Source organism: Elephantulus edwardii, unplaced genomic scaffold, assembly GCF_000299155.1.
Source record: "Elephantulus edwardii isolate Elephantulus edwardi_28Jun2011 unplaced genomic scaffold, EleEdw1.0 scaffold00118, whole genome shotgun sequence".
NCBI classification, from domain to species: Eukaryota; Metazoa; Chordata; class Mammalia; order Macroscelidea; family Macroscelididae; genus Elephantulus; species Elephantulus edwardii.
Window position 1 is genome coordinate 8548053 of NW_006399868.1, and position 21907 is coordinate 8569959.

The 21907-nt window shown below is 47.5% G+C and overlaps 1 protein-coding gene across 1 annotated transcript in view; it reads right to left on the reverse strand.

Moving 5' to 3' along the window:
• Positions 1-21907, reverse strand: part of RTTN (rotatin) — a 118691-nt gene that overhangs the window by 42856 nt on the left and 53928 nt on the right. Inside the window, exons 27-32 of the mRNA XM_006892745.1 lie at positions 13960-14114; positions 13084-13303; positions 7174-7302; positions 6645-6755; positions 5105-5263; positions 3420-3491 (exon numbers count right to left, since the gene is read on the reverse strand). Coding sequence (XP_006892807.1) covers positions 3420-3491; positions 5105-5263; positions 6645-6755; positions 7174-7302; positions 13084-13303; positions 13960-14114 — 846 coding nt within the window. The remainder of the gene's footprint in view (positions 1-3419; positions 3492-5104; positions 5264-6644; positions 6756-7173; positions 7303-13083; positions 13304-13959; positions 14115-21907) is intronic.

A 21907-nucleotide genomic window follows, 5' to 3' on the forward strand; every position in this document is an offset into this window, starting at 1 on the left:
TGGAGGGATGGTAAGAGAGAGAGACCCCACCAGCTAAGCTGACACAGTGACTGCTGCAATGAGCTCCCGTGTGTCAGATGCAGAGGACAGCAAAGCGGAGGACAGGGCTCAGATCTGCTGTTCGTGGGGTCGCTACGAGTCATATCCAACTTGATGGCACTTGACAAAAACACCCATAAAGAACTCAATGAGACACAGCTAACACTGTTCCTGTGAGCTGGAGGGCCACACCTTCCATTACAAGCCCTATTAGCTTTTTCAACTACCTGTGTTCATTATTTAAAAAAAAATTCCTTGCACACCCATGTTTATTGCTGCTTTGTTCACAATAGCAAAGAGCTGGAAACAACCCAAGTGCCCATCAACAAACAAACAGATAGAGAAGCTCTGGTATATCCACACAATGGAATACTATGCAGGATTGAAAAGCAAGGAACTCATGAAATATTATGCAAAATGGATGGATGATCCTGGAGGACATTATGCTGAGTGAAATATCTTAGTCACAAAAGGACAAATATTGCATAGGGCCACTGTTGTAAAAAGTGACTGACATCAGGGTTGAGGGAAGACAGAAAAGGAGAGGAGGAATGAGGTATATTGCATTGAAACAGATGAGGGAGAAAACTGTTTAAAAGGGATATGTGAATGGGTATTCTTGTCATGACAGAAATCCAGAATGAAGGCTGCACAGTGGAGTGGACTTGGGGAGAGGGACTGCATAACAATGAAAGAGCTCTTCTTTCTTTTCAAGGAGAAGAGAGAATTAGGGAGGAGGTGGTGGCAGGGAGAAAAGTGCAGCAATGAATGACTGGAAACCCTAAGTCTCTGTAAACTTTCATAAAAAAAATTCCTCTAAAAGATTCAACATCGTTTTAAACTTTTCAAATGCAAGCCTAACGCATGCGTGGATTACATACACCGTTTCTGCCCGTGTTTGACATTTGCTCCCTGGGAGGATGCGCACGGAGAGCTTCACTGCAGCAGTGACAGTGACGGGCAGAGCTCCATCTCAGCGGGCGAGCCCGGCAGGTGCACAGAGGTGGCTGAGGGCACAGGTCAGGACAGGCATCTGTCAGGCACAGGCCGGCTCTGCTCCCGGGGCCCGTCCATAATTAATGGAGCTGTCCTCAGACATACTAGGGAAACACACAGTCTAACTGCTCATCTGCAGACGTCTGCATCTATCAGCCTCACCCTCGGGTCACGCGAGGGCGGCCAGAGCATCTGCGGAAACACCAGGGACAGCAGAGAGGGGCCGTCTGCAAGCAAGGGGGCTCTGCAGGCCACCAGGTGCTGTGGAAAACAAATGCATTCTGTCATGGGAAGCTCTAATTAATTTGCAAAGCCTGTTCTCAAGGATGCAGTCAAGAAGACCATTCATTTGAGAACCTATTTCTGTCCTATTCTCACATTGCTAACATACTCATTAGGGAGCTCTGGTGGCCTAGAGGCAAGAAGCTGTGCTGCAATCCCAAAGGTACATGGTTCGAGGCCATCAGCTGATCCGCGGGAGAAGGATGGGCAATCTCTATGTGATTAACTGCCTCTGAAAACCCACCAGACAGTCAGATGTGGGTCGGTTCCAACTCGACAGCACACAACAACAACATACTCATTAGCTTTGAGTTGAAGTATAACTAGAAGCAAACCAAGAATTGCATTTTAGGTAGAAAATTATGTTTTTCCGGAGGAAAACAAAATATTTTTATTTAAAATAAAAAAAAAATCACTACAGATATAATGAGAGGAAATGGGTGCTAACCACAAGTTAACAACTGTGTAGATAAACAACACAGTTAAAATGAAAATGCTTCACTGGCACCACGTATTATACTGTTTGAGGAAATAATACACACGATTATTCATATGCAGCACATTAAAAGGTGAAAAATACATGCAATGAATGATTCCATCCAATTTGAAAATGCTGTGTCCTCTACCTACATAGGAGTCAATTATGCATCTGAAACACACCCAGGTGTTCCCAAGCTCCACCCACGTGGGAGCACAGCCAGCCAACCTTACCTAGGAGTAACGGGCATACCCATATCCCACCCCAGTGTCCACCAGCAGGAATCAAGGCTCTCTGGGAGCCCAAGGGGGGCCGGGCAAGTTTAGGACATCCTGCTGGCATGGAAAGATGGAAATACTCAGAGATTCAGGAAACATGTTCAAAGGACACAAAGGTCACCATGGAAAGGTTCTCTATGGTCAAATCTGGGAGAATTTGAACACGAAAATAAGTAATGATAGCAACAGCTTATAATCACGGAGTGAAAGAAAAACTCATGAATCCTTACTGGTCTAAACAAAGCAAGGCAGAGGGAAGAAATGAAAGGACTTCCTTCCACGCAGAAAACAATGATGACATGAGGCTAACTGCCATCAGGCAGCTCTGACGGAATCATTTCAGACAAGGCTCTGAGAGGAGAAGGCTGGTGGGAAACAGGCATTTACAGTCTCAAAGGACCAAGGGAAGTGCCAAGCCAGCCTCACGTTAGAGAGCATAACCAGACAGTCAGAGCTGGGATCACCGGCAACGGGACAGAGGCTTGACCAGGCTCCAAGGACACATTCTACGCAGGACTTTCAAATACGCTGTGGATTTGTACCAATCCCGGGAGAGGTGGCACATGATGACCTGCACACACTTACAGGAGGCAGCGGTGGGGCAGGTGAAAGGGCAAAGGAGGAACAAAGCTGGACTTTCCAGAGCACATTCCACACCCTCCCCGTCATGTAAATGCCAGTCAGTGGAAAGGATGCTGGGGAGACGTACATCACGTGCCAGACACAGGTCAGGAAACAAACACACAAACAAATCAAGAGAAACTAAGGAAAATCGGTCAGCTTAAGACGCTGGCTAGACATTCACTAACATGTGTGACACACAGAATGTGAAACAAACACACAACAGAAATAACACACATCCACTCAGACCCTAACTGCACGTTAACCTAGAAAAGAGGGAAAGCCGGGGCCAGAGGTGCAGGTGTAACTACAAGAAAAGGTTTCAATGTGAGTGAAATGGCAAAACCTAAAGTGGGTCAGAGCCAGGTTCTGAGGACACTGGGTGGATACAAAGCAAAAGACGCCCGTTGACCAGCTGTGTGACCAAGAGGAAGCAGCCAGACCCTGTGACCTCCAGCGTCCTCAGCAGGAAGCAGGATGACCCCACACCGCTGATAAATGCCCAGCTCCACGAACAGTGCCAGCGAATAACAAGCCTCGTGATGTTGTTTTTGGATAAAGAGACGTTTAACAGCACAGAGAAGAATTTTTAAATCCGATGAAGCATAAGAAAATGTACCACTTTTTTGAAGAGGTCCCTCACCATTAATAAATTATGCCGAACCTTTATCACCAATTAGCACTGATTATTTACTAGGCTGACAATTGTTTATAAAGTCACCCACCTGCCAAGTACAATCCTTTATAACTTCTGTAGGCATTGGAATAACAAGGAGATTCTGCAGAATAAAGGCAGCCTAAAAAGAAAGAAAATGTCAATACTGCCACCTTGTGTCATCTCTGAAATAACCAATGCGTCCTGGTAACCACAGACATCTCCTGGTCACCTGCACAGGCGGAGGGCCAACCAGGAGGCCGATGGACAGGGTTCCCAGTTAAACAAGGTGGGGCCCTAACAGCAGATGGAACGGTTGCACTTACAAACACATCCTATCCCTATTGGAGAACTTGATGTTTTCTTAAAAAACTGTAGACAATAAATTGTCCTGATTTCATTTAGGAAATAGACTTACAAGTTTCAGTTATGAAATTGCAGATTTTACATATATTCTCACAAACACACAGACACACACACACCCCACTCTCTCCCCTTCAACTTCCATACAAACCCTCCCCAATAAAAACTTGCTGACTACAAAAATAATCCACCGTGTCTAAGCAGGTCCTGAAGATGATAACATTTAATAATCATATGAATATAAACAGTGGTTACTAACTGGATGCTGATGTAGGCTGCAGGAATAATGAAAGAATGACAGGAGCATTGGGAGGGATTCCAAGAGTGAAATTTTCTATTCTCTTAACAGCAAGTCAACAGATAAAGCTTAATACGATGCCTGAGAAGTAAGGCCTAAATATAAGCATTATCGTCTAGCGTGAAGGGTAAACAGCTGTAACAAGAGCCTTCAGGGCTTGAGCTCAGGTCCACTGAGTGCTGGGCTCAGCAGCTGCAGTGTTCTCTATAAACACAGAGTCATTATCTAACGCTGCTTTTAGCATTATTTGCATCATTAATCATTTTGCTAAAAGGACCAATGAAAAGAAAAGCACACACCATTTAGAAAGGATTTGAATGTTTGCGTTTCCTCTCACGTGTCACATGATGCATCTCACAGCCCCTTATCCTACACAAAGGAGCCCTGGAAGGGCTGCTAACCGAAGGTCAGCGGTTCAAATCCACCAGCTGTTTGACAAGAGCAATCTGGTGACGGGTCACTCCTGTAGCATGGGACCCACTCCACGGCGGTGGGTTTCTATCCCAAGTCTGATTTGGTTTTATCCTTGGTAAGGAGCGGCATCCTGTGTAATGTGCGGAGCTGCTAAACGGAAGGCTGGCAGTTCGAACCTATCAGCTCCCTCACAGGACGAAGACAGGCAGTCTCCTCCCACTTTGATTTCCAGCCTTGGGAGCCCAGTGGTGGGTCCCCAGGTGTCAGGATCGATGGTCTGGCAGCACGCTTTCACTGACCTTCCGTAGACCTTCACGAATGCTCGCTTGCTCACTCCTTCCCTCCCTTTCTCCCTCCCTCCCTCTCGGGGTCATCAGGTCAGCTTTAACTCAGAACCCTCCCCTGGGCGTCCAAGACTGTAACTCACTCAGGAAGAGACTACCCCTCTTTCTTTCTCCAAGGAGCCGCTCATGGACTTGAACCTTCAGAGGCATGGCCTTTGGGTCAGCAGCACAGTTTTCTAAGGACTACACGACGAGCCCCACAAGTGGTGTTTTAGCGTAAAAGGCATCGATCCACCTCCTCTGTGAACTTTCATGGGCTTCTGGCAGGTGAGGGGCAGGGCTCAGCCTCCTCTGCTGGTTCCTCCAGGAAAGGCCTGGGCGAGCGGGGAGACGTACCTCGCGGCGTACCATGCTGCACTCCGACTGGTCCAACAGGATGCTCACCACAGTCCCCCAGAGCCCGCCGGAAATGTTCTGACAGCTGCTCGCCAAGGCCACGCAGCCGCTTTCCAAGGTCGTCAGCGCCGATCCCAAGGCCAGTGAAGTGAATCTCACCTGTTCAAGTGACAGAGAAACCTGGTCACGTTGAGGAGTCCCATTTCCTTAACAAGAAGTCTTTCTTTCCCTTCTTTTTCCCCCTCTTCTTCTTGTATACCGTCGAATCAGATCTGACTGGCATAGAAGGAGATTTTTCCCTCCTTCTCCAGCGGATCATCTGGTGGAATCGAGCCGCCTAACAAGAACTCCTCCTGCCTGATGGCATCCCGGCTGACAGACCCAGTGACTACAGGCACTCAGGAAAGATGGTGCCCTGTGGCTTTAGGTGTGAACGCAAGTTCTATTTCATGGATGAGGAAAGAAATATTATAGCTCTGGTCATCCCCCAAGTATAGCTAAATGAAAGCAAATGGAAGGAAAACAGTCCCAAATCCATCTGTAATCAAGACGTTCAAGGGCAGCTTCTCGGCTTTCACTCCCAAGAGTCCACAGAGCCTGACGGATTGTTCTCCTCACTCCCTGGACGTAAGGAGGGACTTAGTGTGCACTCTGTGGTTCTCCCGTTTTCAAACGTTTCTTCCAAATGAATGGTTTAAAGCTCCTTCAGAACAAAGCAGTAACTGAAGGACCTTTTGGTACGATGTATTGTAAAAATGTACTATTTTCTCCATATCTATCTTAAAAGACAAATGTTTCAAATAAGACTGACTCAGTACAATGTACTTGTAAGTACTATCACTGCTACTCTATGAATTCTGACCCCAAAATACAGCTTCAATGATTGCTACAACATAACAGAGAAGAATGTCTAATCGCAAGCAGGAAAGCGGCCCAAGTTCAATGTGTGTAAAGAATGAGATTTCAAAGTTCAGATGAAGCACCACTCCTCCTCTAAATCAAGGATTTCACTGCAAAGTGGCAGGACTATTCCTGGCATGAAGAGGTAAACAAATGGCTGAAATGGAAAAATACACTAATAATATTAAAAGTTCACAAGGTAATGCAACTAATATTCAATGACATGTAAATGTCACCTGGCTTATCATTTATCCCGACCTAACTTTCTACACTATTTGAGAAACTGCCTGGACGACTCCAGTAGTTTTCTACTGTCCTTTCTGGACGTGGTACATTTATTTCTATTTTCAATCTGTATCCTAATGAACTTTACTAAAAAACCCCAAAACTAAACCCGCCAGCCTTGTACGAGGTCAACACATGACCAAGTTCTACTAGAGGGTTTCCTAGGCTGTCGGTCTTTAGGAAAGGACACTGCTCATCTGTGCCTCTCCAGTGGCGGGTGGATCAGAACTGCTGACCTTCTGGTTAGCATCATGGCACGTTACACACTGCGCACCGGGACTTCTCATTTTGCCAGCAGGTGTCTGCCTGCTCTCCTGAGTCCAGGAAGAACCGACGGGAGCAGCCTGGCACTCACCTCTGGGTCCCGGTCGACCCACAGGGGGATCAGCCACGTCAGTCCTTGCTGAGGGGACACACGCTCGTCGCCGTGGCTGCCCAAAGGCAGGAACCAAAGTGGCATCCAGTCCTGCGGCAAGAAAAGGAGGGAGGCAGAAAGGCTTTCTGTGACTTTCTAAAAACAGAACGATTTTCACTTAACTTGGCTTTCAGAGATTGGAACAAAGAACGTACGGCAGCCTCGATTCAGTCCACTGATGTGCAACAAGGCAACTAAAAATCTCACCTTCTCCTAAAAGAGTTTTAAAAGCCTTTCCCCCTAATAATTTAGACAGAATAGAGTTTTCTAGTGAATGATGATCTCAACCAAAACAGATTCCGATTCAAATGCAGAGTCTACAATATTCGCATTAAAATGTAGCTGCCCGACAGAAGCATCTCAGCGGATGGAGGGACCCCGTCGGGTGAGGAACCCATGGCTGCAGCGCCGGCCGCAGTGCCTGGTTTACCAGCAAGGCGCTCAGACGCCAGCAGCCGCTGCATCTCACCGAGCCTGGGGCCTGGGTCATCATCTCGTGCGAGAGGTGCAGCAGACACAGCACAGTACTCTTGGTGACACCTTTGCCCATGAAGGACATCGCATTCCCGCCTCGCTCCACGTAGAAAGAAGTGATGACCTGCAATGCAAACACGGACCATTTCAGGACCTCAGAGCAGCAAAATGTTCCACCGCCTGCTTCCACTGCCCCTCGCTGCAGAAACAGAAAATACTCTTCATTTTTAAAGAAGTTTCCCCTTGGAATTTGTACAAAAGATGAGCCCTGTCTTCCTAAGACACTTAAAACATATGTCAACAGTACAGCATCCTTTAAGCTCTCACCTAAGCCAGTGCACTATAAAGATCTCGCTGGCAAACATACACAGAAATTGCCAGCACCATGAAATGCATTCGGAGCAGCAGGCGTATGCGAGATCTAGAATCAGGATCTCAGTGCGAAGGCCTGATTTCCCCACATCTCACCACCTTGACATTTCTACTGCACATTTACCCATGATTGTGATGGAAGACACTCACTTTAACTTTTCTGTATTCACATAAGGGATCTGGTACAATTTCATCAATAACAACAATGAAAAGACATGAATCAGAATGGACACAGAAAGTTGCTACAGCAATTGAGGCAAAGTCTGCACATCAGGTGGAGGAAACCCTGCAAAAAATGGGCTGAGGACCCACCAGAACAGCTGGGGGCCCCAATAACTAGTGCAGTACTCAACAGATACGCAAAAGCGGCTCCTCACACATCATGATCTGAATATACGACATAGTACAGCCAACCGTAAACAGTGTAACACCAAACACACAAACTGAGGAAATAAATTGAGAGTCTAGTAGAAACTAATCCATCCATTTATGGAGAAGCGATTTTTTACAAAGGTAGAAAATTTGACAGGAGAGGACTGTCTTCAACAGTCCTGACAAAGTCAGATTTCCACTTGTAAAAAATGAAACAGGATCCACACCTCACATCATATAAGAAAAACAAGTTGAAAATAGATTAAGGCCTAAATGTGCAACTAAAATCATCAAATGTTTAAATCAAGGAAAGGCAACACTGCAAAGATTCGCTGTAAGCGATGGGTTATCAGATACTAAACTAAACTAGATACATGACAAAAAAAGAAGAACTTCTGTTCATAAAAAGACTGCATCAAGAAAATGAAAAGTTACCAACTGGGAGAAAATCTTCAAAAACCATATATCCACCAAGAACCAAATGACCAAAAATCCATATAAAACAGCAACAGAACAAGGCAAATAGCAGAATCACAAAATGGGCAAACAATCTGAACAGACATTTCACCAGAGAGGACATCCAAATGGCCACTGACCACAAGAAGAGCCTCGGCAGTGTTAGCCATCAAGGGGACACTTCCCAAACCACAAAGAGACACAAGTTCACGGACACTAGGACAGCTGGAGCTCCCTGAGTAAGAGAAACAAGCAGAAAGTAACAAACGCAGTGAGAACGTGGGGAAACTAGGACCCTCGCTCACGGCTGGCAGGACGTCAGAGACACTAGGGAAACTCAGGGTGGTGTTTCCCCAAAAAGGACAAAAATAAAAATACCCTATTACCCAGCAATTCCACTCTGGGGCATGTACTGTACTCAAACGACTTGAAAGGAGAGACACAAGCAGGGATTCGTGCACCGATGTTCATTACAGCACTACGCACAGTGGTCAAAACGTGGAAACAAGCTCGGTGCCCATCAGCAAATGGATACATAAAATGTGCTTCAGACAGACACCGGCATATTGACAGGCGGGAAGAGAAGTCTTAGTGCATGCCACACGAAGGGTAGAGCCAGAAGACACTGAGTGAAAGAGTTCAAAAGCAAATGTGCAAAGAACGGAGTTTATTAGCTGTTAACCAGGGATGAAGGGAAGAGGGAAAGGGGTTAACGGTAACAAAATGACCAAGCCGACTGAGGGCAGATTACTGTCACGTGGCTGTAAAGTCAATTTGGCAGAAGTGACATATGTACTTAGAATAATGACCCCAAAATAAGAATGGTTGCTGAGGCTTCTTGGTTTGGGGGCTGACCACCATGGTTCTATGCACCAGGCCATTCGATCTGCTGCTAACACACTTAGTGCTTCCTAGCTCACTGCTCAGTGCCTGGGGCCCGAAAAGCTCGCCAGCAGCCATCCAGCAACTGACATCTACACCGCAGAAGAGAGGAGGGAAGAGAGTCAGGAATAAGAGTAAATGGAACGTGTGGCTAATTGCCCCAATGACAACTGCCTCCTTTATCGGGAGACTCGAATGGATGGTGCCCAGCTCCCACTAGGGAACACGTGATCAAAGAGCCAAGAGAATCCTCATCAAAAGGGAGAAACAGAGAACAGAACTGAAGGTCACAAGGGCTCCAAAATTCTGCAGCCATGACAGTTAGATGGATGCAAGAAATCCCAGTATTGGCAGATGCTGTGAAGAGCCTTTGCTGTGTTTGTGCAGATGCCAGGTGGCTTTAGTAGCTTTCACTCGAAACAGTTTTCACTTTAAAATATGTTGACATGTAAACATAATTAATCTTTTTTTTTATTAAATTTTGTGCATTGTAAGTGACCACTGTCTCTTTGAATTGCTATAAAGTTCTCCAATGTTGGAGAAACGAAAGAGGCCAGGCCGTGAGGTGAGGCCGGGTGGGAGTGGGCTGGTGATGCTCAGTGGCGTAGGAACTGGACTGTCTTCCGACAACCATCCTCTGTGGAAACTGCTTCTCATCGAAGTTTAAAAGCTTTAAGAAACCACTACTTTTTTTTGCTTTTATAGAAAAGCCTTACTTCCATTGCGAGTTCACAGAATATAATTTCAAAATTAAGCCTGTGCTCTGAGACACGAAAAAGCTGCCCATCTGAAACCTCCAAGAGCTTGTTCTTCATGCCACTCTGAGCAGGGCATGGAGTTCCAGGGTCCCAAATATTGACACCTAACATTTTATTCATTATAAATTTACCTCGAGTTACAGAAATTATCATTGTGTGCCATGGAGTCAGAGTCAACTCGTAGCTGACCCTGCAGGGTCAGCAGAACCTATAACCTGCACAGGAGGAGAATGGCCATCTTCCCCCTCGGATCAGAAGTGTGGTCCCTTGCCAAAGGGAGGCAGCTTCACGTGGTGGGGAAGCAGGACACAAAGCCCACGGGCCGATGGTCAGCTTCACGTGGTGGGGAAGCTGGACAAAGACCCAATGGCCACTGAGTAGCTTCACATGGTGGGAAAGCAGATGCAGAACCCTGGGCTGACAGTCAGCTTCACGTGGTGAGAAAGCAGGATGCAGAGCCCACGGGCCAACAATGGCTTCCCTCTCATGTCGGTTCACATCTGCCTTACTCTCTTCCTGAAACGGAGATCCATCTAGTCTGTGGTAACGAATAGCACCACTTGGCTTATCAATTGAACAGAAGGTCCTGAGTAGGGTGCAATCCGACTCTGTGACACTTTCTAAGAAGTGGCAGATGTCTTTGTACTGAACGCAGTCACTATGCAAAGATAAGAGGTCTGCCTTCTCCTACTGAGGAATGAAGTGGGAGCACACGCACCTGTTTACGCCAGATCAGGACTCGGGGATGTGGTGCTGCTGAGGGAGGAACAGCACAAAACAGGAGGTGCACTGTCTACTGTTCAGTTAACAGGCAATGCTGATGTCAAAGACTCAAACACCAGTGCCCTTTCTCCTCCTCTTCTCACCCAGGACGGGGTCCTGTTCTCCATGAAAACCTGCTGCTCATTTCAGGTATCAGACACAGAGACGTGACCCGTGTCTCTCCCTGTCCAGAGGGCCTGCTGGGAAAGCCTCAGTGCAAAGCAGCATTATCGCTCTGCAGCTTCCCAGGCTCCCACAGGAGCAGGTCCTCATGGACCCACCAACACAGGTGAGAACCGCTTCAAGGAAGAGACGTGTCCACGAAAGCCCACAAACACGGGGTTCACCTCGCAGAAGAGACGTGTCCATGTAGCCCAAAAACACGGGGTTCACCACAGAAGAGAGACGTGTCCACAAAAGCCCACAAACACGGGGTTCACCTCACAGAAGAGACGTGTCCATGAAATCCCACAAACACGGGGTTCACCTCACAGAAGAGACGTGTCCATGAAATCCCACAAACACGGGGTTCACCTCACAGAAGAGACATGTCCATGTAGCCCAAAAACACGGGGTTCGCCACAGAAGAGAGACGTGTCCACGAAAGCCCACAAACCCGGGGTTCACCTCACAGAAGAGACATGTCCATGAAATCCCACAAACACGGGGTTCACCTCACAGAAGACGTGTCCATGTAGCCCACAAACGCAGGGCTCACCAGCCTCACCCCAGGTGATGCTGTAAACCAGGTACTTGTAATGGAGTGACATTTTAAATGCATTAGAGGAGCTGTTTTTAAAACAACTTCCTTAATTCTTTAGCTAATATGTTTGCTTTCAAAACTCACACATTTCTGATAATGGAACACTGTGAAGACTGAGATAACTAATTATAGAACCGACAAGTTTGCCCTTTTCCAGTATTTATAATTATTTGAGCAAAATTAAAACCCATTTTATAAAGTAGCAGCATTAAAATTCAGCCTATGCATATAAAATGAATTTTATAGATAACTAGAATATTTGAAGCCTTCCTTTTAAAAACACGAGATTATGTTCCCCTTCCGAGGGGGGAAATTCTAGACAGAACAATCTGCACCATGATTGAACAATGAAGATACAAAACCACACTTGCATTCATTTACACCAGGATCTAATGTTATTTGAACCATATGTACGTCTCATCTTAATTATTCTTTGACCACAGTACAAATCAAGAAGTCCTGGTGGTACAGTGCAGCATGTGTCACACTGGTTGGCGGTTCCAATCCACCAGGCACGCTGCAGGAGGAAGATGGCCATCCCCTCCCGTCAGGATTACCGCCCTGCAAACCAGATGGAGGGAGCTATGAATCTGACTGGATTCCAGGGCCCTGGGATGGTTTATGTGCCCGAGGGCAGTGAAAGGTGAGTGTTCCAAGCTCACAGTTCACTAGGAGACAGATACACACAGCAAAAGAAATGCATGGTGTGCTAAGTGTCCCAACAGCAGCATCTATACACGGCTACGGGTAGAAACTCCCAGAAGAGAACAGTCAGAAATCTTTACGCGTCTGTACGGGGAAAAAAAGAAAAGGTTTACTACAGGATGAAAAAGGAATACAGGCCTCACACCATGTCCCCCAAACAAAAGAGGAAATGATGAGTGTGAAACAGGGTTCCGTTTTTGTTTCGTTCTGAGGACAGCCAGATCTGGCTGAAATGTCAGTGAGGCCAAGGCAGAAGGCAGAGCTAAGACTCCAAGTGCCCACGAGCAAAGGCTTCAGCGGTTCCCAGGTTCGGAGCTGGGCAGACGGCGAGGTGGGGGGCACAGGAGAAGAGGGGAGGGGGAGAGGAAGAGTCCGCTCCGCCCTGCACGTCCTGACAGCACCCCGTCTAGGGTCCCATCTCCACAGCCAGTACTCAGCTTTCACCTCCCTGCTGTCCTGGGTGCCCCAAGTTGTCCTGCCGCACAGTGCACTGAGGACCCCAGCCCCCAGCCTGCATCACAGGCACATTCTGGGCACAGTGAGGTGGCAGACGTGGCCAGTACATGGGCCTTTCTAGACTCACGCAGTTCAGCGCAGAAATAATGAAAGCGAGACCAGGCACAGAAGCCAGATTCCGTGTCCCTCGTCCACTCTGACGATGAAACAAAAGGACAGGATGGCAAGGCGCAGGGCACCTGTCCCCGTGCACTGACATGCCACCAACACAAGGAAGTGGCAGCAGAGTTGTCCCTGGGGACTCGGCCTCCACCTGGGACCCTGGCTACGGCCTGGGCTCAGATCCCGGCTAGGACTGTCGCCGGCCATGGTCACTCACCTCCAGCAGGCCGGACAAGTACTTGGAACAAATGTCAAGCGGCTCTGTGAGCGGAGAGTGAGCGCTCCAGCCCGGGGCCGCAGTGAGGTGGGCCATGGCCCGCAGGGTTCGCTCCAGGGAGGGCAGGCCGTAGAAGTGGGGGGCATCCGTCACCCGCAGACACTGCAGCAGTCGCAAAGCCAGCTGTGTGTGGAGGACACGGAGGAGCTCCAGGCACTTCCTGTGTGGGCAGAGGGGTATCAGTGCGGGGCAGGGCAAGGAACCGGCTGAGCGGGCAGCCCTGTGTCCCCCAAACACACACTTGGAGTGAGGAAGGCATTGCAGTCTACGCTGTAGTGATGGATGCAGCCCTGTGGAGGTATACAAACCTTCAGGTGTGCACTCTGAAATGGCTAATAGAACTCTTCATAAAATACCTCTTTAAAGTGATAACTAAAGCTATATCTGAGAATCATCAGTGTAAGAATACTCAGGAGAGTCTGAGAAATAGTCCAGGTGATGCCTGAAGATTGCAAGAGTCCCTAGTACTAACCTCCAGAAGACAGCAAGCTCGTGTGTGTGTGTGTGTGTGTGTGTGTGTGTGTGTGTGTCCATGTGTGCCTGTACACACCTGTGTGTGCCTGTGCATGCATGTGTCTGTGTGTGTGCGTGTGCACGTGTGTACCTCTGCGTGCACCTGTGTACATGCACACGCCTAGGGACACGGGAACTCACACTTGGGCAGGAGTGGAGACCAACTGAAACAGGGAGGCAGACAGCAGAACCCCTTAGGGACGCCCCTCGTCCCCGTAATTTTAAAGAACGTGAAATACCCTGGGCCCAGCGAGCTCAGCCGCCGGCCGCCCGCCCTCCCCTCGGGCGGCACGCAGGGCGCACCTGTCGGCGGCGGCCGGGAAGCGGAGCAGCGAGGTACTGAACAGGCCGATGAGCTCCTTCTGCAGCTGCTGCCTCACGGCCGCCCGCACATCATCCACAGCTTCCCGCGCCTCGGCCTCCATCGGAACCAGCAGGTCCAGCAAGGGGTTCGGACCCTGAGAAACGGCATTGCACAAAAGGGGCTTACCCTCTGACTCAGCTCAGGGCTGCTTCGTGGAAAGGGTTCTGTACTAACAACCTCGTTCTGGATTAACTAGGGGTGATGGGTTATTAGGTACCATGCAGTCAGAACTGACCATAAATGACACTCCAGGGGGGTTGGTTTTTTTTTTTTTAGGTAGTAAATCCCAAGGGAAGAGCTGTCCATCTCCTTCTGCAGAGCAGCTGGTGGACTCGAACCATGTACCTCTGTCTTGGCAGTGCAGCTCCTTACACGGAGCCACCAGAGCTCCCTAACTAAGGGTGACTGTACCGACCAAAGGGGCTGTGGTGGCACAGAGGGTTAAGCATTCAATTGCAACTGACAGGTTGGCAGTTCAAACTCACCCAGCAGCTCCAGAGGCGAAAATACCCGGCAATTTACCCCCAGAAAGATGATTTGGTGCTGCTGTGTCATGGGGTCAATTTGGACTCACGGGGACCTTCTGTACAAGGAAGCCGACCACCTGGCCGTCCGGCGTCCTCACTGCTGTCACCACAGCGTCAACGCCCCTCCTGCAGGGGCTGCCTCTTTCTCACTGACCCTCCACGTTACCAAGCACATCTGTCTCCAGGGACTGGCCCCTCCTGGTAACACGCCCAAATGAGGCACAACACAACCCCACAGCTCACAACAACTTCTGTCTGCATACCAGGTGTGCGTGGTTACAGCTCAGCTGAGTTGTGTTCAATAAACAGCATTTGTTTTGTTCACGCAACAAAAGAAAACACAGGCATCCTAGAAAATGAGGCAAGACCCAGCAGGATGGAGAGAAATGCACACAGCACCCCAAGCACCTCACACAGCCAGCCTCTCTCAGCACGCCGGCACCGTGTGAGCACACAGAGACAACCACAGCTACAAGAACGGTCACCCCAGCTGCCTTCCGGAAAAGCCCCAGCGTCCCGTTGCCTAGCGGTAACTGTGTACCACACCAGCTACCAGGTCGCAGGATCCCTGAGCGCCTCGAGCTGCCATACCTGTGCACTCATCTCCGGCTGGTCTCCAGCTAGGGAAGGACTCTTGCCAAAGGAATGACGGAGTCAGAACCTAGTAAGAGTCGTAATGCCTAACGTCCTCAGAGCGGCCAGGCAGTTACCAGGCCGAGCGAGAAGGTCCTGACGCAGGCCACTCCTGACCGCTACTCGTAAGACTGAAGTGTGGCGGGAAAATGTCCTCTTACATAACAGGAATAGAATGTAACTGAATTACATCCAGAAATGGTGGCTCTGTTAGCCAACACCATTCATAAATATACCACACTTTTAAGACCTATAATAATGTCACTCTTTGCAGAAAAGTGAAAAAGACTTAATTTCGTTTTAATAAAGGAAAAGATAAGGATTTTTCACTCCTACTACTTTACAGGAGAGAACTCTGGTGGCCTACTGGGAGGAAACTGTGCTGCAATCCCAAAGGCATGGAGTTCGAGGCCATCAGCTGCTCCGCAGGAGAAGGATGGACAATCTCCTCCTGTGCGATTAACTGCCTCTGAAAACCCACTGGAGGGTCAGCTATGGTTAGTTCCTACTCTACGGTACACAACAACAGTTTTACAGGAAGAAAGGTGAGGTTTACAAAGAGACTAAGTAACCTTTTCCAAGGTCACATAAAACCGGCAACAGAACAAGGATTCAACTTGAGAATCATCTACCCCCACAGCTGGCCAAGTCTCAGGCATCAACAGTACATGAAATTATACTCAAAGGGAGATAAAATAAAAATATAATTACTGTTGCCATGAAATCGTTCATGTGAAAAATGCCAATTCCCAATTAACTGCATTTTCTTTTCCGACTGACAGGGACCCTGCAGGGCAGAGCAGGGCTGCCTACGAGCTGCCAGGACTGGAGACCTTCGGGAAGCTGCCTGGCATCTTCCCGTGGAGCATGTGGGTTCATACCCCGGGGACATGGTGGGCACCCACAGGTCACCTGCAGACCCCTCGGGGAAAAGAAACTTCCAGACGGGGAGAAGATCTCAAGTCGCCTGGATCATGAAGGTGCAGGTCACATAATGAAATGTAATGGAAGCTTTCGGGAAGCACTGAGGGAGATATTTGTTTCTCACTACATTTACAGGACAGTGCCCTAGCAAACCCAAGAGTACAAGCCTTCCCAGTATTTCTGTTCATCCTGAGCAAGAAGCAACGCCTCCTCTCAAATAACCTGTCTGTAACTTAACCCCAAATACTGCTTCATTCGCCAGTAAAAGGATCAAGACAGACATTCAGGAAGACTTAAATTAATATAGTGTCTATAGTATTCTCATTGTGTGCGTGTACCGTCAAATCAGATCTGACTGGTACAGGAGGAGATTGCCCCTCCTTCCCCGGATGCTCTTCCTGCGGCAGAGCATCTAGTGGATTTGAACCATGCACCTCTGGGATTGTAGTTGCAGCTTCTTGCCATGGGAATCCCAGAACATTTAATTGTGCTAATACGAAACCTATACTTGGACCAAGAGGCAGTCGTCAGAACAGAGCAGGGTAACACTGCATGGTTCAAAATTGGGAAGGGTGTACGCCAGGGATGCATCCTGTCTCCATACCTTTTCAACATGTATGCAGAGCAGATTATCCAAGAGGCTGGGCTCTATGAGGAGAATTGTGGCATCAGGATTGGTGGAAGGTCTATTAACAATCTCCGTTATGCAGATGACACAACCCTGCTTGCTGAAACTGAGGAGGACCTCATGCACTTGCTGCGAAGGGTCAAGGACTGCAGCCTTCAGTATGGACTGAGGCTCAATGTCAAGAAGACAAAGATTCTCACCACTGGACCAATTGGCAGCATCAGGATGGATGACGAAGAGACTGAGAGTGTTCACAGCTTCAGTTTGCTCGGCTCCACAGTGAACACTCTTGGCACCAGCAGTCAGGAAATCAAAAAGCGTATCACGATGGGAAAGTCTGCTGTTAGGGACCTCTCTAAGGTACTCAGGAGCAACAGTGTCTCTCTGGAGACTAAGGTGCACCTGATACAGGCCATGGTATTTGCAATCGCTTGCTATGCATCAGAGAGTTGGACAATGACTACGGAGGACAGAAGGAGAGTGGATGCTTTTGAGCTGTGGTGCTGGAGAAGGGTACTGAATGTACCCTGGCCTGCCAGGAAAACAAACAGATTCATCTTGGAGAGGATTAAACCAAGCTACTCCTTGGAGGCAAGGATTCTGGGGCTTCGTCTGACATACTTTGGACATGTTGCCAGGAGGGACGGGTCCTTGGAGAGGGACATCATGCTTCGGAGGGTTGAGGGACAACGCAGGAGGGGAAGACCCTCTATGAGATGGATTGATTCGGTGACTGGGGTAATCGGGATGGGTGTGTCAGAGGCGGTGCAGTTGGTGCGGGATAGAGCAGGGTTTAGGCTGTTGTGCATAGGGTCGCTATGAGTCGGAAACGACTCGACGGCACATAACAACAACAACATAGTATTCTCAATCCTAAATAAGCACAAGCCAACCTAAAGCTTCTCTACTTTCCTTTAACTCCTAAAGTGGTGTCAAAATGAACAATCAGCTCTTAATGCAAATGTCATCCTAGAAAAATTTTGCTCCCAGGAATTCTGACCCTGACGTACAAATAAAGTAGAAGATATGGATGAATATGCATGTGCGCACTGACACAGTATATGATGCTAAAGCAGGAATCTGCTGGAGAATTTCATCCTATTGACAATTAGCTTTTACTTAACATCAGCGGGTGAGTCTCAGCATCATCGCGCCTGCAGCGGGGGAAGCGTTAGTGATCCTCAGTGTCTCTGCTGACCCGAGTACTCCCCACACCCGGCATCTCTGCCTTCAGACAGGAGTATTCCACCCTATTCTTCAGCCCGTCACTGGAGTCAACACTTGGTCACGGATGACCTCCAAAGGGAAGTCACTTTTAGAAGGGAGGTGGGTACTTCCAGGCACACTCAGTTATCACTCGTCCTCTCTCCCTCTCTAAGGCAGTGGGACATGCAGTGACCTGACTGAGCCTTCCACACACAGACAGACCATGAGAGACGGCCACAGCTGAGAGACCCAAGCTCACAGCTCAGAACAGCCTCAACCAGAAAGCAGATGGAACTGAGGCACTGTTCTCACAAAATCCCACAAAACACCCATTCGGAAAAATATTCAGACTCAGCTCAGGTGGGCTATTATCCACATCAACAAAATACTGTAACAATAGGATACAGCTTAGTGGAGAAAAACAATCCCTAAAGTACTTAAGAATCACAATACATCTGTAATAAACAAATGCTTCAATAAAGCACATACACAAACCGGGCAGCTTCATTCATTCGCATGACTTCCTTTCTGTGTGATCACACATCCACACATGCCTAGTTTTGTTCATTTTTGCCCTTAGAGATTTTGTATACTGTCCAAGTAGATGCACATATTCAAAGTAACTTGTCCGAACTAAACTCCTGGGAATCTAACTGCCGCCATGAACTACTGCCTCCTTTGTCCTGACAAGAACCAGGTGGTGTCCGGCTTCCATGACTCAAAGTTACAGTCAAGGACACAAAAGATGAATCTTGATCAAAAGGAGAGGAAATCTTAAACACAATACAAATTTCTATGAAACACACACTTACTAGACCCACTGACACTAGAGGGACCCCTGATTGTACTGCCCTGAGATAATACTTAATCCTAGAACAAAAACTATCTCCCAGAGTTTTCTTTACACCAAATAATTGCTTTGCTAAATGAGTAAAAATGGTGATCTGAAACATGACACTTTTAAAAATAATAATCTCTGTGTGATCAACTGACAGCAGTGTCTGTCCAGGAGTTACTGGAGTAGCTCTTGGTGGTGGTGTCCGTCCTAGTTACACTTCTGGTCCAAAGAGAGCATGTGCTCGGCGGTTCAAGTCCACCAGCAGGTCTGAGCGAGGACAGGCAGGGCCATCTCCACTGTTAGCTGCAGCCTGGAAACCAAGGGAGAGTCACCCTGTGTTGGAAGGGACTCCACAGCGGCGTTGGTGACTTAGAACTGGAGCACAGATGAGCTGTCTGTCTGTGGGGGAGCAGGTCTGAAGGAATGGGAGTGAAGTCACTTCAGTAGGGCTAGTGAGTAGCCAATGACAAGGAATTGAGGTAGGTAGAGATTGCTGCATGCTGCGCGGGGTAGACATTTCCACCAGAATTAAATTAAGAATCTAAGATTTTTTTTTTCCAGGTATTAGAATAGTAGAAGAAAATTCAAACTGCCTAAGAATGGTTTAACTAGATGAGCTCAATTTAGGTAAATAAACTGATGAATAATTTAAAATTACTTTTATCTCTTCCAGTTATTAAAATTTTTAATTTAAAAATAAAAGTCCTCTGGAAACTCTATTTTGTAGAACTCCTCCATCAGTCCCCACTTACGTTACTCAATTCAAGTGCTAACCTGCAGAGAGGAGACTGTCCCTTCTGCTCCCACTTTCCTGGAAGCTGACTCCTGGGCTGCACTGACTGGCCGGCCCCTCACTGCTGAGGCCACGAAGGGTCAACTCTGCCTCTGCTGCTGTTAGTGGGTCAACCCCGACTCGAGACGAACCCACGTGAGCCCAGCAGGAGCGGCCGCAGAGGTGTCCAGGACCCTAATCTTTCTGGAGGGTGACTTCCTCCTCGATGGCCCCCAGACTTGCGGCTGGTTGGGGGGAATCCTCGGCGAGCAGCCCGGTGTTGAATCACTGAGCCCCCCCGGGCTCCCGAAATCCACTTCACCAAACCCAAACCCAACGCCACTGAGCTGGTATCGACTCCTAGCAACCCTCTGGGACAGAAGAGACGCATCCCGTCCCACTGAGGTTTCCAGGTTGTGAAGCCTGGCACGCCTTCACACGCAGAGCACGTGGTGGGTTCAAACAGCCGGTCTTTCAATTAACAGTTGAGTTCTTCCCACCACACCACCAGCACTTCAATTCCCTTCTGCTCACCCTCAAATGCAGTATTATTATTAGTTATAACAATAATAATTACGAGGTATGAAGGGAAAACTATCAAAAAAGGGCCTTGAAACCAGAATCAAATAGGTAAAGTCACTTACCCTTTCCTAAACTGCATCAAGATTACACTACAACTATCTAGAGTCTTGTAAAATACTCATTTTAATTTCATAAGTCTACATTATACATTTCAACACTCAGAATATCATAAAATTCAGTCATCTGATTTACAGTTTTGCTTGTTAAAGATGTAATTTAGATATTTTAATATGCACAGTGATTCTGCTTGATTAAAATCAAATGAGTTTGATTCTTATTCATTCGTTTCTTCTCAAAAATCTAGGAAATATTTAAAAGATTTGCAAGAAAAAAATTTTACACTAAAGCCACTGCATCTGCTATTTTCACAACTCCCTGCAATCATAATTACTGGAAGACAATTCTAATCACAGAGATTACTTCAAACTTTATTTTTTAAAGGAAACAAGTGAGTAAAAGAATTATTGAATCATAAAGAATTTATAGACCAAATATCTATTTGAATTATTGAAAAATTCAGAGGAAAAGCATTAGAGAGTCTTTTTAATAATTTTTTAATATACAAGTTCTAAAATATTTAAACATCTAAAATGTTTAAAACCTGAAAAGAGAAACTACAGTGACACTCTATTTCACTGTTTTGCTTTATTAAAAATGTGGAGAGAGAGGAAAAGAGTTTGAAAAGTAACTGCCTGAAAATGCCTCTTTGGTGTGGTTTTCACAATGAAAAGACAAAAGAAAATGAAAGTACATTGAAAACATCCTTGAGTTGACTGACAGAGTCCCAACTTCTCTGAACAACAAGCTTCTGTCTTCTGGTAGTTACATGCTCTTCCTACTTATTTAATCACTAAGCCCTCCTTGCCTCATTAAGGAGCCAGCCCAGTGGGTCAGAGCCTGGCCGTTTCTGCGAGGATCTCAGCCCCGGAATCCCACGCGCGTTCTCGGTCCTGCAGGGCCTCTTGTGTGGGAACGTACTGAGTAGCACTGAGGTCTCCCATGCACCTTAGCTGTATTTCTCTTAGTTTACCAGATCTTTTTAGCCTGCACTCCCCCTGGACTGCTGTTCTAGAATTAGGATCACAAAATGAAAAGACAGATGATCTGGAAGAAGTCAAAACACAGAAGAAAGAAGAGTCTGCAGTAATAACTAAAAATAAAGTCAACAAAGCAGACAAAGTGGTGTAAAGGCACCTGTCCCAAGGCTGGTCGGAGCGCTTGTGCACCCAGAAGACCGGGCTGTGATTTAACCCACAGATGGTGGGGCAAAGGAGCCGGCGAGAGAGGAGGCCACAGAGGTGGCACCAGTGAGGGGCTGATGACTTGACAACGTGCGTCTGTGTCAGGAGCAGCTCCAGACGAATACAGACATGGACGAAACAAAGTCTTCATGTTAAAGAAGAAAATGAGGGAGCATTAATCAAAACCTCAGAGTGAGGAAGAGCTTCCTAAGACACAAAACTAAGAAGCTGTAAAGACACTGCGCCTGACGAACACTGCACAGTATCAAAAATGAGAAATATGGGGAGTATGCGAGTTTAACAGGGGAGCTCTGGTGGCCTAGTGGCAAGAAGCTGCACTGCAATCCCAGAGATATGTGGTTCAAATCCACTAGACGTTCTGCCGGAAAAAGAGGGGCAATCTCAGGAGCAACGGTGTCTCTCTGGAGACTAAGGTGCGCCTGATACAAGCCATGGTCTTTGCAATCGCTTGTTATGCATCAGAGAGTTGGACAATGACTAGGGAGGACAGAAGGAGAGTGGATGCTTTTGAGCTG